We start from the raw sequence: 15,467 nt of genomic DNA on the forward strand, positions 1-15,467 counted from the left end.
TTTTTGACCCTGGCCTTGTTTTTCTATCAGAGGGCGGGTACTGGGAGAGGAAGAAAAACAAAAGCTTTGGTGAAATTAAAGTAGTAATATTGTAATATGGACAAAGGTACCACTCAAAAATTATTTTGCCTTCAAAACCATGAAAATCCTCTTCAAATTCAATGGGAAACCCAGCAGCAACTGGGGGAATATTGGGAAAATCAACCAAAATCATCATAACAAGCCCGGGAGAGTCTTAATTGACTCAGCAATTACGCATACCTACTGTGTGACACACACTACCCCATAAACCAATCAGCTGATAGGGGGGGGGGGGGGGATTCATAGAGGTCGGGGTGTTGGCAGGGGGGGGGGGGGGGGGGGATTCATAGAGGTCGGGGTGTTGGCATGGCACCCTGGATCATAGCTGGATGGGTGAAAGGGAGGGAGACAGGGTGTCTCTGTCCCATCAGCCAATGCTGGCTGAGGGGCTGCTGGGTGACATAGGTGAAAGGCGACGCCTGAAAGCACCGACAGTCGTAGTTTGACTTGCCAGGAATGTGCCTGGGCAGCAGCAGCAGCTCCGCTTTAGACCGAGCGGATCAGTAGCATGGGACACCCGACACCCGGCTCTGAATCCTGTTGAGCTGCATGCCCTGGACGACCATACGCGCAGCCCCGGGCCCCCAGACCATCTTTAGACAAAACCAGACCCCGTGTGCAGTGAGGCATCTCCGTGGCCCTGCCTTATATGCATAGAAGCTCCACAGGTTATCTGGGTGTGGGGTTTGGGTGTGCGCTAAAAGCACAATGGAGTGCGCTTGGCGCGTCTCAGGCGCGCACCCACATCATTTACAGCACCCCATTGACCCAGCCTAATAAAGACACCATTCGTGCCTTTTCTCTATAACACTCACATCTTAATTTCTTAACCTCTTGACTCCAGGTACAGGTAGCCCTACTATAACAGACAAACTTAAGTGCACACATGAATATTCAGCCGGGTGTGGCACTTTTTGAAGGCCATTAGTGGTCAAGTAAAGCCCTGTAACCCAATTTAACAAACTCAATTTAGCTCCTTTATGTGTTGAATCTGCGCCCAGTGATTAAATAGGCCTACAACACAATATATTGTATTTTCATCCTCTTTTACCATCTGATGGAAATCATTATCAGCCTGGTCCTACATAACCGCTCTGACCGCATTCCTGCAACAGCGCCAATCCCGGCCCGGGCCACCTGTTGCGGGTGTGTTTGGCTTTTTAAAAACGTCCTCAAGCGGGCGGAGCTAAGAGACGCAGCCTGTGATTACAGCAGCAGCACCGTGCAGCGACAACGCCATCTGTTCTGCTCTGCTTCCGTGAAATCCGACCCCAGTGTAAGTATATTTACTGTACACAAATTTAGACTCTTACAGCCCTGAATTTTTGCTGTCCAGCCCAGCACTGCTGTAGATGGGAGTGGATGGATTGTCAGTGAGATTTAACGCTTGGATGTAACCTGCGAGGGCTGACAGGCGATTATCGGTGCTTCATAAAATCATATGATCATCACACATCTTCAAATAACAAGGACACATTTGTTGCAAGGAGATAATATGCATCTACAGGCAACTGAATTACCAATACTTGACTACTCTGTTACGATGTAATAGTTTATACAATACAGTGCATGATGACGATTTAATATACGCTTATTTAAAGCCTCTGGATTCATAAAAACCTTATATTTCAGCAATAATAAAATAAGGTTGTAATAATTTGTAGCACAACAGGTTATAAAACCCGGAGTGTTTTCATACAGTGATTACAGCTGACCTTTAATTTGGAATACTCGTTTAGGCTGCTGGAGCCAATCAGAGGACGAGATGCCACTGACGTCATCACGTTCAAGCAACGTCCGTTTGCTGTTAGCGGACGTAACGACTAAAAACAGTCGATTAAATTGAAAATTCAGCCACATTTTAAAGTAAAATGGCGATTTAATTTACGAAATTGATATACCAGTTTATAAAGTCATCTAAATTAGACTTTTATCTCCATCAACGGCTCAGTGAAGCGAACTAACCCCGGGAGAGGACGAAGGAGGCGGGTACGGTAGCCGAGGGGAAGCCACCAGCTGCTCTGCCATTGGTGTTTACCGTCTACACATTATGGTTTAAATGTCTGGCGGTGATATCAAACCTCAGAGACCTGCGTATGTTAAAACATCGTAGCTAATATTTTCGAAGGCTCTGTGTAAGCTTAAAACACAGTGTAGACCTGTTATGCGTGTGCAACAACGATAGCTTCTCATAGGAGTTTGTGTTTTTCAGCTTTGTTGGATTTCAGTTCAAGATGGTGACCAAGAGGATCCGCTCCGAGTACATGAAGAAGTTCAAAGATCCCAAATGGGAGACATACACTAAGTGTTATGAGGAGATGCTGAAGTACAGGCTGACCCGCAGGCTGCTGGAGCACACACACAACCCCTGGTTCTGGAATGGCACCGACAGTGATTCAGACTCTGGAGGACGGAGCCCCACTCCTCCCAGTAAGAACCAGGTACGGGCTGAGACCAGCAGAGACAGGGCGGAGGCTGAGGTAGAGGAGTGTGAGGGGGCGAGGATGGAGAGACAGCAGGAGCAGCAGCAGAGCAGAGCCACGGGGTCTGTACCCAGGCTGCCCCTTCAAGAGGAGGAGGAGGAGAATGTGTCTGCAGTCCATGGTAAACCTGAGCTGGGAATATGATTTTAAAATGTTGGATAAATGCGTGTTACTTTACTGAACCATATGATGACATTCACTTCTCTCAGGCTCACAACTTAATGGTGCTCAAGATACAGGAGTGCCAGAGGTGGAGAGAGAAGAGCAGGATCACAGGGAACAGGACAAAGGTAATTTAAAGTACTGTCCATGGTTAGTGTGCCTTGCAAGCGTCCATGGGAACTTAGCTTGGGAACTGGTGGGTCACTGGTAAGGGGTGCGGACTGGTACCCCAAGAGGTGCCAGTTCGTGCCCTAGGCACTGCCAAGGTGCCCTGGAGTAAGGCACTTAACACCCAACTGCTCAGGGCGCCCGTCCAAGGCAGCCTCCTCACTCTGACATCTCTACATTTAATGCTTGTATAGGTCTTGTTTGTGTATTCGGGTCCTGTGTATATATGACAACAGAGAGGGAAAATTTTAATTTCCTCCTGAGGATTAATAAAGTATATCTTTTAATAAAATGATATACAAAAGGTGTACAAACTTAACATATGTAATTCAAATATAGACAGATGCATTACACTTAAGTAAAGCAATTATAAGTGTGTTTGCAAGTACATAAGTACAATATTTTAAAATGTTCAAATGGAATAAGAGAATGTAGATTTATTTTTTTGGTGCTCGCTCCATTTGTATGTAGTGTTGTATTTGAAGCTTATTTTCCAAGTTCAGTGTGAGGTACAGGTAAAGTTAAGATGTACTGAAGGTGTGTGAGAAATGTATCACCCATGATAAAACGCAGCACACTGTGATACACTGTGTCAAGAGGCTTTAAGGTGGAGGGAGAAGCAATCATATACAGTATCACCATAATCAAGTACAGACATAATTGTAAACTGCACAGTGGTCCTTTGATTAGCAGATTGTTTTAATTTTAAAAGCCAGTTTTAACCTTCAGTTTGCTTGACAGGTGTTCCATATGAGTCATAAAAGTGAGTCTGGTATCCAGCCAGAGTCCCAAATATTTAGAACATTCAACAATGTACAACAGTTTCAACTGAAGAACACGGAAGTGGTTGGATATGGGCAGTAGGCCGGCTAATCTGAGGTGATCATTACTCATGAGATGGAGTTAGAATCATGGTCAACATGAAAGACAAAAGGGAAAAACTGGATGTAATGGGCAGTAAAGAGATGACAGAGAGACTGGCTTCCCCCATGTGGAGAGAAAAAGCAAACACATAGTACAGCAAAGAGTGTACAGCAAAATGGCTACAGCTAATTAAAGCAAGTACATAGTTTATGCTGCACACTTTTTAAAAGGTTCCTGGCTTCATAGTGATTAGGACTGCTAAAGGTATCACATTTCATCAAGCAGTGATTTGTCAGCCTTAAAAATACCTGTCAAATACAGATTGACATCTAAAAATAAAAGTCAACACTAGCAGCCTGGGACACCATGCTGATGTGATGGGGTGTTAAACATCAGTCATATTTAGTACCTACTGAAAACCACCAAGTATGAGAAGCTGTCATTCACTGTAAGGTGGCATCAAATGGTGGTCAGATTCCAGTCATGGTAACTTTCTTTAATTAGATCTTTACTGAATACTGTTGCCAAGACTATTAGTCAGCTGAAGTCCTTGTGTGACTGCTTGTGTTTTAACTGTGTGAGAAAAATGTCAAGTGAAAAATCATGATGGCATCTGTACTGAAACTCATGTATGTCGTCTGTACTAGTGTCATAGAAATTGGAGCAATACTTAGCCCAAGCAGAGAACATTTCAGGTCAAAGGCAAAAATTGCACAGCTGATACAAATAAGCAAAACTACATTTATGAGATGCATCACAAACATATAAAGTGCCTTAAAGTTTTACCAAATGGCTCCCTTATTATGTAGAGATGTCACAAAATGTTGTGAAATTGCCATTCTTTGCACACTGTGAACTAAGTGCCTTAATCTCTGCATTGCTTATATTCTTGCTGATGATCGTTCTCCAAGGAACTTACTGTATTTACATTTATATTTAGTATTATGAGGCATTTTGGCGCTGCTTTTACCTATTTGTCATTTCTGTTTGTAGAGAGAGACACTGGAGTACCCCGATCACAGCAGAGTAAACCCCCCAAAGCCTCAAAGCAAACATGGCGCTCCCAGCGGGTCAGGCCTGCACCAACACGGCAGCCCAGAGACGACAGTAAGGAGAGCAGACATCCTTTTGCTCTGTACGGTTCAGGAGAGAAGGATGCAGACATGGCAAGCAGGAAGACGCACAACGTCGGCCCTGTAGCTTCAACCACTGAGGTGATCTTTCTGATCAGCATGTAACAAGCTGTGGTGTGACTGAGCACAAGTGTCAACAGGAACTGGCAGTTTATAATGACGTTTGTTTTCTCGTAGATCCATGAGTCGGCTCTTCGGGCCAAGACCAGGCGGGAGGTGGAGCGTCAGATCCAGGCTCAGAGAACCGAGCGCCGGAGGGCCAAGTCTGCTGATGTGGAAAAGTCCAGAAAGTTGGTTCAACCAGAATTCAACCCCTGGCTCACTGAGTACATGCGCTGCTTCTCTGCTCGCTCTCGATAGGACACACACGCACATACACACACTCAGCAGAAATATTTACATCAGGGTAATTCCAGACAAAAAGACAGAAATAAAGCCATTACTGCCTCCCACCCCTGAAGTTTAAATACCCACAGATGTAGACTAGAGCACAGGGTGGATTGATTCATACAAAGGCTCCAAAATGTGTATCACTCTCTCCTTCAGGACGTAAACTGACAAAACTTTGAAATTCACTGTGTGGCTTATTCCCCCAGATGTGTACTATCATGTGTTTTATATAAATCAGTTTTAATACAGTATACAATAAGAAGCATTTTACAGGGTTTAAGAGACTCATGAACGAAGTGATTTGAAAGTAATTGTATAATTAACAGATTAATCTACCATATACAGATATTTTGGTTAGAATGAAGAGTCTAAAATACAGCCATACTTTGATGCACTCCCTTTAAACACAGGGTATATAAAATGTCTCCACGTTTTTTATACAGGGATTTTAAACCAGTGGACTCACACAGGAGTATTGAAGGCACATGGCAGCATGTGTGAGTCGATTCAGCCACATTCCTAAAAACACTTCTGAGATCAAACATGAAGAATGTACATACCTCTGTTGTATACACATATATACAAAACCAAACACACAGTTGTTTGTATTCCAAAAAGTTGTGCTAAGCGCAGCAAGATGGCCTAATCAGCTGAGAGTTTTCCTCATACGTTTGCAGCTTTCGATGTGGATAAGCATTTTCTTATTTGTGCTGAGTACAAAGTATCGATTGACTTACAGAAATATGTCTAGGAGTTTTACAGCTTTTGGTTTTCAGATCACTCAGTGCTCTGGACTAGTTCTTGTAGATTTACTGGTGTGTGTAACTGTTTATGGATTGATCCGAGCTGACTGGGTTTAGATTAATAGTGAATCACACACTCTCACATTTTTGCATGAGCTTTTTATGTGTGTGTGACTGCAGGGCTTGGATGAATGGTCAGACACCGACTGGCAGGTTTATTTTATTTCACCATCAAAGTACTTGCCTTTATGCCTCTCTGCACACAGCAGGCCTCCACTCCTTGTTATCTTCCTACCTGGCACCTACCTCTGCCAGCTCAGGTCAGCAGTTTGTCAGACCCAGCTTCATGGTGGTATTTAAAGGGAAATTTTATAACTTATTTTCAGCCAGTTCTGTGTCATTGTGGAGTGTGCATTGTGTGCAAATGAATGTTCGGCTTCCCTTGGAAGCACCGTTTATTTACACAAACTGCATACACTGCGGTTTTCCTTTAAGTTTCCCTTTGAGCACATTATTGCAGCCTGCTTGGAAGATCAACAATTTGCAACCCACTCAAGGACACCTCGTGATGATCCCCTTAACAACAACTCAAAGGGGGGACACCCTGTGGAGGCCTTGTGCACTAACTGTTGACTCTCTATGTTCTGTGTCGTCTTCTGTTGCTCTGCACCTTCCTCTGCCATCTCCTATATCTGTAGTGTGTCGGACTCAGCTTCACTGTGGTTATTTAAGCACATTATTGCTGTGTTATTGCGGCCTGCCTGGCAGATCAACAGTCAGACCAAATACTTAGAGGTGCGTCACCCCTCCCGTGAGCCACTGTGCCCGCTCTCCACCTGCAGCTAATGCTCAACCACACCCACGCTAAACAGTGTTTTTAACTTGAAATTGTTTCATAGCGACATTTGTGTTTGTTCTTTAGTTAATGTGTGTGTAAAGTAATCAGTCGACCAGGTGCTATCGCAGTGTGAGAATGATGTGTGTGGCTTTAAAGCCATTGGATGACTGTGAACAGTATGTGGACACTGCAGTGTTTCTGTTACATACTCACTGGTCGTGGGACTCTTTCCAACAGAGAAATTGAATAGCAAAAAAGACATAAAGCTAATTTAGGTTATTTTCAAAGCGTAACAATCAAATGTTGAGGCCAACTTCTGTTATCATTGCTGTTACTAAATATGCTTTATAACCAAAAGGGGAACCACAACAACAATGGACATTAAGCTGATGGCTAAATTACCTTTAGTGAGAAATACCTGAGTACATATTGCTGACTTACTGCTTACTGGTTAAGGCAGCATGCACTCTGAAGCAGGACCAAATGAAACAGCACTTTGACAGTTAGTCACCTTTCTGAAATAATATGTATACAAAACATCTTGCTACCTATTTAGATTTTCATGTGTTTTGTTCATCTTTTGAATCTCTCCATATTTGTTTCTATGTGTGTATATTTTTGACACCAAACAATGTTATTTGTACTTACACAAGAAGTCAAAAATTGGACTTTGAATCTGGTCTTTTTTATCATCAAGAAAGAAGAAATCAGATCCTAGTTATCACGATAAAATCAGCTCTGTGCCATAAAGACTTGAGAAATGTTTTTCTCCTCTGCACAACTAAAGTTACTGATGTGAATATTGTACAGAAAAAGGAGAGCTGTGCTTTAGACATTTAAGTTTCTCTAGATCTTATGTTGTTGCAACTCTGAGTTCAGTATTACGTTACTTGCTATTGATTTAGTTCTTCAGTGTTTTAAGTTAAACTGTAATATAGTTCTAACGATGTGAGATTTTGTGCAATATTTAAATATTTGCATTTGAGCCAGTTTGTTTTTTAGATGTGGTAAACTTTGACAGTCTCAGAAAGCAGGAGTGGAACAAGATAGTTATAATTCCTTTATAGTTAAAACTTTATAGTTAAGATTCTCTTAATACTGTACTTACAGTCAGATTTTCTAGGTGTAATAGGTCATGTATAGAAGAAAGCCATCAAGCCTAAATATCCCTTTACACCAGGACAGTGTCATCCCACATGATTATCCCACTCAAAAACTGAATCATGCATAATGAAGAGTGGATAGGTTATAATCAGTGGGCACCAGAAGTACTTAAGTTCCAGCTGCTGACAAACTTAAGTGTAGAGTCTGGTTTTAGTGAAAAAGATTCTGCTGTTCCTCATGATATCAAATACAATTTAAGTTATCTCATTTCATAATGACATAAGGGATGTAACAATAACTAAATACTGTAAAACTTAGTGATACATTTTCATGTTTACATTTTAGGCTTTTAATATACAGTGCACATATTTTATATGGTTTAGAGGAAGACTGTTTAGGTTAAATGGTGTTTGTGCAAAGCTTTTAATAAATCACTTTTCCACTTATCTGTTCACTGTTCTCTGTTCATCTCTGCCAAATCACACTTATTATTTAGAAGGCTACAAAAACCTTTTAAAGAAAGACATGAATAATGCAACAGACCCACAAAAAGTGCTTTTCAAAGACAACGTTATATTCGTAGTTTTTATTTTAAAAACATATGCTTTTATCATACACAATAAATTAAAAATCCATGATATTCATAATGATAAGAGAAAAATGGACGTCCATAAATAAACAAAGGACATGATGATGACATAGACACAAGACGGCAACCTGATGTGGAGCAGAAGAAGCCGCTATCAGATGAATTCTTACATAAAATATCTCTACAGTTTGAAGTGTGCTTGATTCAAAAGTTTAATGCATAACTGTCAAGGGGCAAAAAGTAAAAAACATTTAGAAAAAAAAACATGTAATGCTTGAACATACCTCTAAATCTAAATGTTCGAAAAATATTCCCAAGTTGAAGTGTTTTTGTGGAGAGCTCCATGTGGCTCAACTGAACATTAAGTATCTTTGGAGACAAATAAAAAACTTGACTTGAAATGCATTCAGTTAGTATCACCCCACAGCCGGCAGCCATCAGTGAGGTATTCATGTAAACAAGCATAGTTAATAAATGAGAGGGACCAGACGTGTTCAGTCATAATGGGAATCCTTTGGATAAAGAAGTGTGTCACACTGATGAGACATGTAACTGAACAGTGAATGCTGAATGTGCCGTTGTAAATTAAAAGACGACATAACTTTCACACTCTTAACAATTTGAATTAACCAACATAAAGTCAAATGTATGCTCAGGATATTTCCGTTTTTAAAATCTATCAACGGTGATAAAACAGCATTTTTCCACATATATGTTCATAATGTCAGTTTGTCCCATTTACAAATAAACATAACTGCTGCAAACAGTACTGCCCATCTATACTGCTCACACGTCGCCAGTGTATTGTAGCTTAACATGATAATAATACAGTGGAGCATAAAACAGATACTGGATATGATATCTACTTTAATATACATATAATATCTCTTCATAATGAAATACTCTGCTATTCTGTCTGAGAAAACATGCGTCAATCTCTATATACAGAAACACTGTACAGTGTATAAGATGCTGTAAGGAGTTGGGGAGATTCACAGAGGCAGAGAGCTGCGGAAAGAGACAGGTAGGTGGACAGGTAAGCAGATGTGTGAACAGGTATCAGAGAATGGCGGGTTGCGAGCAATGGGTAGGGTAGGTCACCTGATGAAGTGTTATTTGGCAGCTGCATTGCCTGGAATAAGAAGGGATACAGGGAGTGCAAAATGTTGGGGGTGGTCAGTAGACTGTTAGTGGTGTGTTTTACACAGGTGAGCACAGCAGGAAGTTAACAGGCAATCAGAGCAGGTGGATGGAGAAACAGAAGTACTATAGAGGGGGAGGGTATCAAATATGTATGTGGTTAAAGGAATAGCCCAACAATTGGATTTGTAGCCAAGAGTTAAGCCAGATTTATGGTAGGACGCTTGATAATTTTGGTAAGTGTCGCTTGACAGAAATTAAACAATAACGTGTTGTTTGAAAGGTTTAAAGTCATCTCCATGATAACCAGAGACCCCCTGCATTTTTTTTCACGCCTTCAGTCTATTCTGTCATGTTGAGTGAAGCCTAATTTGTACATTTGTCTGGGTTTAGCTTGGCATAAAAGTTGGAAGAAGAGGGAACAAGCTAATCAGGCTAGCCCCAATATTCAAAAATCTACCTACCAATGCTTTTGAAGCTGACTAATTAACAAGTTATACCTTGTTGATAAACTGGGATGCAAAAGGAAAGACACTTCCCAAATGTAAACTTTTCCCTTAAGTAGTCCAGATGGAAGGTAGATGGGAGCAGTGATAAGCAAGAAAACTAAAACGCACTAAGTTGAGAGGTGAGAAAGAGAGAGCAAGAGAGAGGTTACATACATGTCAGTCATTCACACCCTGATTGGAGGGCTGGGGAGGGTTTGGTCCAATAGTGGAGCAGAACGTTGGAGGGTGGGCGGTCTCTGGTTCCTTGGAGATGCTCAGAGTTCTGAGAGGGGGCGTGGCTGGGAGGTCTTTTCAGCTCTCTGCAGGTGCAGCCATGACAACAAAGGTTCTAAGGGTTCCGTGCGAAAGGTCAAAGGTCAGAGAGGAGTCATCAACATAGCAACCTGAACCCTGGGTCCCCCGTGGCTGTTCTTCTTCTGGTCTTCACAAACACGTCTGAAACACACTAATTACATGCACACACACAGAGTCAGACATACGACATTATAACACAGCTGTAAGCAGTCGTGTTGGGGTATTCTGTAAAGGTGTATCAACAATATGGACTTAAAGACCCAATGAGCAACTCTTCTCATTATCGGAGAAGGAACTGCAGAGGTATGACCTACTTCCTGTTTGCAAGCAAAAGGCTGGCCGAACCAATATAATGTAAATGAAGTGAACGACGTGATAAGTCAGGTGATTTTCCATAATTTTTATTGTCACACACTAACACCCCGCAGCTGAAAACAGTCACCAAAAATAGACTATTTACTCTGGTTTGAGTAAGGTTTCTTAAAAACTAAAGTGCCCAGTTGTTTAGGAAATTATTTAAATTTAGGTGGTGTGTGAAAATGTGAACAGTCCTATCTAGAGCCAGTGTTTAATTGGTCTGTCCTCCCTCAAACTTGGCACAGTGATGCAGTGGTTAGGGTGGTGCAGCGGTTGGGCTCCCCCACCACAGGTTCAAACCTGTATCCATGTATCTACCCGTGTCTGCGTGGGTTTTCTCCAGGCACTCCAGCTGGACAGTCCAAAGACATGCAGGTTAACTGGTGACTCTAAATTGGCCGTAGGTGTGAATGTGAGTCTAGATGGTTGTCTGTCTCTATGTGTCAGCCCTGCAATAGTCTGGCGCCCTGTCCAAGGTGTACCCCGCCTCCCGCCCAATGTCAGCTGGGATTTCTGCCAACAGATGCCCCTAAATCTTACACTGGATCTTTAAGCAACTAGTAAATGATTTCCAGAATGAAAATCTTCCAGAAGAACTGTAATGAAAACATCCCAAAGATGCTTCCTTTTGTGTGTTTTTGACACATTGGCATTTAAATATTTTAAAAACAAAAATCCACTCTAAATCTGTATTCAGACTGAGGTCTGTAAATCACAAGATGAGTGACAGCCAGGAGAGTAAAAGATGAGGAGTGGCTGAGTGCAGCAGATGCACAGTGCTGAGAACAATGATCAGAATGTCAAGTCGCTCCAACCAGCTTGTAAGCTCTGACACTCAAAATGAAAAATCTTATTCTGCAGCATAAAACAGCAAAACATCATCTTATAATGTACGCACACTGCAAACACACCAGCCCTTTCACCTTGTCTGTGTGTGCAACTACGCGCATCCACTAGCAGCCACACTCCTGGGTGCCCTGTGGCTGAGCACGGCGAGGAGAACGAAGCTGCCGTAACGCAGCGTCACCATACTGGATACCTGAACCCATCCTCTCTGGATCCAGCTCTCCTGAAATGAGAGACAAGATGAGTGAAGAGACCTGAGAGAGTGGGCTTCATGTTAGGATCTCCATCAACTCTGAAAAGACATTTGTCATAAATAATAGTTTTCTAATATTAAGTGAAGTTGTTTCTGACTTTAACTCTGAAAATTCTCTGTGAGAACTGGTACAGTGTGGTGTCTGGAGTCATAGCTAAGCCTGTCTTGCTGATCCCGTCAGGATCAGAGGGGATTTAGGGTTGGGGGTGTTAGGGTTATAGGTGAGGGTGGCAGTTCCTACCTGACTCTATCTTGTTGAGGATTTTCCGAGCGCACTGGACAAAGGCCTCTTCAACGTTCTCTCCTGTCAGAGCGCTGGTCTCCAGGAACATCAGCTCTGACACACACACGCACACACACACACGGCTTTTCAGTCCTTTGTAGCCTTAACAATACATATACTTTAAGGTACATAGTTCTTCAGAGAACAGAAAAGAAAATTAAGACATGTCAAAAAAAAGTGTATTTTCTGTAACAACAATAGGTCCATATACTAAGAGAAATAAGTTCCCCAGCTTTTAAAGGGACAGGTCACCCTAAAATTAAGGTGACTGTTGAATCTACCGTTCTCCTGAGCGAAGCGTGAAGCCTCCAGGAACGTGACCTCTCTGTCAGCGTCCAGGTCCTTCTTGTTTCCACATAGGATGATGACAATGTTTTGACTCGCCAGCATCCTGGCATCACTGAGCCATGTGGTCAGAGCGTTGTATGTCTCTCGACTGCAGTGCACAGACAGGTTGCATTTTAGAGAGGAGAGGGGACTTGACACTGAGGCGATCTGAAATCATGTTCTGTGATTGGCTGATTTACCTGGTGATATCATAGACCAGCAGAGCTCCTGCTGCCCCTCTGTAGTAACTCCTGGTCACAGACCTGACACACAGATAAAGTCCTAGTCAATATGAGCAGGTGGTCAGATATTATGTGGTGAGTTGGTTGCAAGGTGGCTCTCAGATAACAAGTTTCCCTTTAAGTAGGAATGACAGGGGCTATCCTTTGGCTTGCATATTAAATTGAGAAATTCATCTGACTTCATAGTAAAGATTGGGCTGACATCCATTTCTTCAAACTCCTCGGTATATTACTTGGGTTGTGACCTGGATGTTCATTTTTATCAGGGGAAGACATGAGCACTGAACACAAATACCAACACTTTTTTGTCACTCCCTTTTTCAGAGCAGATATTTTGCTCATCATGTCAGGAAAAAGCACATGAGGAACAAGCGTCATTAACGATTGCTCTCCTGCAGTCATTACTGTCATGCAATGCAGTAAATAATGTAATTACTTACACCTGTGTTTGACAAATCAAACGTGTCACTCAAACTGTTTCTGTTCACCAGCAGTCAAGTGTGGTAAATTAGACTATAACTGTATGGATGTGGTAGAATAGAAATGATGTCTGTGCACAGGGCCCTAAATGTGTTGAGAGCTATGTTGGTATTTTTCCCTACCTGAACCTTTCTTGTCCTGCAGTGTCCCAAATCTGCAGTTTGACCATTTTGTTGACCACATTGATGATCTTAGAGCCAAACTCCACTCCAATCGTGTGGTTGGATTCATCCTTAACTGCAAAACAAAATAATACATGGTTTATTACTGAATAACTGCAATACATGGTGATGGCCTACAGTGTATCTTTTCAGTAAAGAAAACACACTGTGCAACTATCATCATCATCTGGACTCTCTAGAGACACATTATTTTCTTTGACCTAAAGCTGATCCAATTTTCACATTAATATATGTTGATTACTCAACACTACAGTGCTGCATTATCATTACAGGTGTGAGCAACTGTCTGTTAATAGTAAATAATAAACTGTGACTTACATCGCTTCTCTATGAACTGGTGCAGCAGACAGGATTTGCCCGTTCCAGCATTCCCAATCACCAGGAATTTAAACAGGAAATCTGACGAGAGAAAACACAGAAATAATGGTGTTTACATGCAAAACAACATGAGATCTGTCTGTTTTGTTACAGCAATCATGATTGTCTTAACTATAGTTAATATTAGCTTATGACAATTATACGGGTATCAACATGTAAACCATCTGATATGTATTAAGAAATTGCAGTACAGAAATGTCAAAGGTGTTTGTGATAATGTAGTGTCACCATTATACAGTTTGTCTACAAGAGAGGACTTGACAGTTATTTTAATTTAAATATCTACAATAAATATAAAATATCTTCATCAAAATTATTTAATTACCATATTTATTTTTTTGTATTTTTATTGAATTACAAGTATAATTGCAATTGTTATAAGATTGTATAACTCTGAAATATTGATATCTGTTGAAAAACCCATACCCGTACCACATGGAAGGATGACTGAACAGGCCTGCTGGACACAAACCAAGGGGCCCCTGATTTAACAGGGGCCCCTAAGCCCTCACTTGCAAAATGTTACTCAAATTAACATGTACTACTGACCACAATGAGATTCAAAATGACCACAAAGAGATGCACAGGAACTGCAAAGACACACAAAACTACTACAAAAATTGGGCAAAACAACCACAAGGGACCATGAGAGACAATAAAATTAACTTAAAGAGACATAAAATGACCACAAATAGGCACAAAACCACAAAAAGATGCATTACAAGTACAAAGAGATGTAAAACAACAACACAGAAAGAAGCTGAATAACTATAAAGTATGTGTATCTTGCTCCTGTGAAGGAGAGGTGGGGGGCTTTTTGCATATCTGTGCCCAAGGGGGCCACTGTCTGATAATCCACCCCTGTCATACCATCCTAAAAAACACCAGAGCAGAATATGACAGTGATACACAGCACTTGGCACTCTCATATGTGGATGGTGGTGGGACTGTGTACAGACAGCAGTGTCCCAGCTTCACCTCCAAATCCCTATGTAAAATGGTGAAGCTAGGACATCAGTCCCTTATAAATCATAGCTATCACCTAAACAGGTACCCCCTACTTCCCTTATATTGTGTCTGTCACACCGCTCAGAGAGATCTTCACACCAGCTCCATCATCCTCAGCCCTGTCCCTCTGGTGTCAGCTTCCTGTCCGGGGCGCTAACCTCTGTGGGGATTTGTAACCTTACAAACTCGACACATTTCGTCCACACAGCCACTCTAAAATCTGCTGTATACCCTCTGTAGTGTTACTTACGCTGACATAGCATTTTAAAGGCCAGCAGCCTTCGGTTAGCCTGTCAGCTATCTGTTTACGATGAGAAAAAAGCTCTCTCGGCACACCTGCCTCATCCCATCTCTGTGGCTACGTGAAGATGTTAATGGTGGCCACTTGTCAAAACAGACCCCTTACCGTATGACTCCGACATCGCCAGTGTGGCGTTTTGACAGCACAGGGAAGGAAAGGAGAATTGGAAGTTGACAGATGGATAGCTAGCTAAGTAAAGGAAAATAGTCCTCTTGATGGTTTCCGCGGATTCCAGCTGATTTTCCCCTCCGACTTCCCGTACGTTTTTTTTTTTCAAAATAAAAGCCATGCCAACGGACCGAGCGCGAGCGT

The 15,467-nt window shown here is 41.9% G+C and overlaps 2 protein-coding genes across 4 annotated transcripts; one reads left to right on the forward strand and one right to left on the reverse strand.

The window, feature by feature from the left end:
* The first annotated feature begins 1,260 nt into the window (after nucleotides 1-1,260).
* ccsapb (centriole, cilia and spindle-associated protein b) lies at nucleotides 1,261-8,401 on the forward strand. Of its 3 annotated transcripts, none has more exons than XM_050053351.1 (5): nucleotides 1,261-1,357; nucleotides 2,294-2,685; nucleotides 2,774-2,854; nucleotides 4,752-4,972; nucleotides 5,069-8,401. In XM_050053351.1, the coding sequence occupies exons 2-5, from the start codon at nucleotides 2,316-2,318 to the stop codon at nucleotides 5,249-5,251; spliced, it is 855 nt and encodes a 284-aa protein (XP_049909308.1). In that variant the 5' UTR covers nucleotides 1,261-1,357; nucleotides 2,294-2,315; the 3' UTR covers nucleotides 5,252-8,401. The 3 variants fall into 3 exon arrangements, with proteins under 3 accessions (XP_049909308.1, XP_049909300.1, XP_049909315.1); XM_050053343.1 differs by lacking the exon at nucleotides 1,261-1,357 and adding an exon at nucleotides 1,890-2,175; XM_050053358.1 differs by lacking the exon at nucleotides 1,261-1,357 and adding an exon at nucleotides 1,891-2,070.
* Nucleotides 8,402-8,521: 120 nt separating this feature from the next.
* rab4a (RAB4a, member RAS oncogene family) lies at nucleotides 8,522-15,432 on the reverse strand. Its single transcript, XM_050042867.1, has 8 exons — nucleotides 15,261-15,432; nucleotides 13,787-13,867; nucleotides 13,409-13,523; nucleotides 12,765-12,827; nucleotides 12,519-12,673; nucleotides 12,196-12,291; nucleotides 11,779-11,924; nucleotides 8,522-10,649 (listed from the first exon to the last, which is right to left on the reverse strand). The coding sequence occupies exons 1-7, from the start codon at nucleotides 15,274-15,276 to the stop codon at nucleotides 11,809-11,811; spliced, it is 642 nt and encodes a 213-aa protein (XP_049898824.1). The 5' UTR covers nucleotides 15,277-15,432; the 3' UTR covers nucleotides 8,522-10,649; nucleotides 11,779-11,808.
* Nucleotides 15,433-15,467: the final 35 nt, after the last annotated feature.

Source organism: Epinephelus moara, chromosome 1 (genome assembly GCF_006386435.1).
Source record: "Epinephelus moara isolate mb chromosome 1, YSFRI_EMoa_1.0, whole genome shotgun sequence".
NCBI classification, from domain to species: domain Eukaryota; kingdom Metazoa; phylum Chordata; class Actinopteri; order Perciformes; family Serranidae; genus Epinephelus; species Epinephelus moara.

Bases quoted from the DNA above. Each gene is read 5' to 3' on its own strand.
- ccsapb (XM_050053343.1), top strand. From the start codon at position 2,141: ATGTCTGGCGGTGATATCAAACCTCAGAGACCTGC. The intron at 2,176-2,293 runs GTATGTTAAAAC...TGTGTTTTTCAG, and splicing joins ATCAAACCTCAGAGACCTGC to CTTTGTTGGATTTCAGTTCA. The intron at 2,855-4,751 runs GTAATTTAAAGT...TTCTGTTTGTAG, and splicing joins TCACAGGGAACAGGACAAAG to AGAGAGACACTGGAGTACCC.
- rab4a (XM_050042867.1), bottom strand. The intron at 12,674-12,764 runs GTAAATCAGCCA...TGTGCACTGCAG, and splicing joins CTGGTCTATGATATCACCAG to TCGAGAGACATACAACGCTC. The intron at 11,925-12,195 runs GTAGGAACTGCC...CTCTCATTTCAG, and splicing joins CCTCAACAAGATAGAGTCAG to GAGAGCTGGATCCAGAGAGG.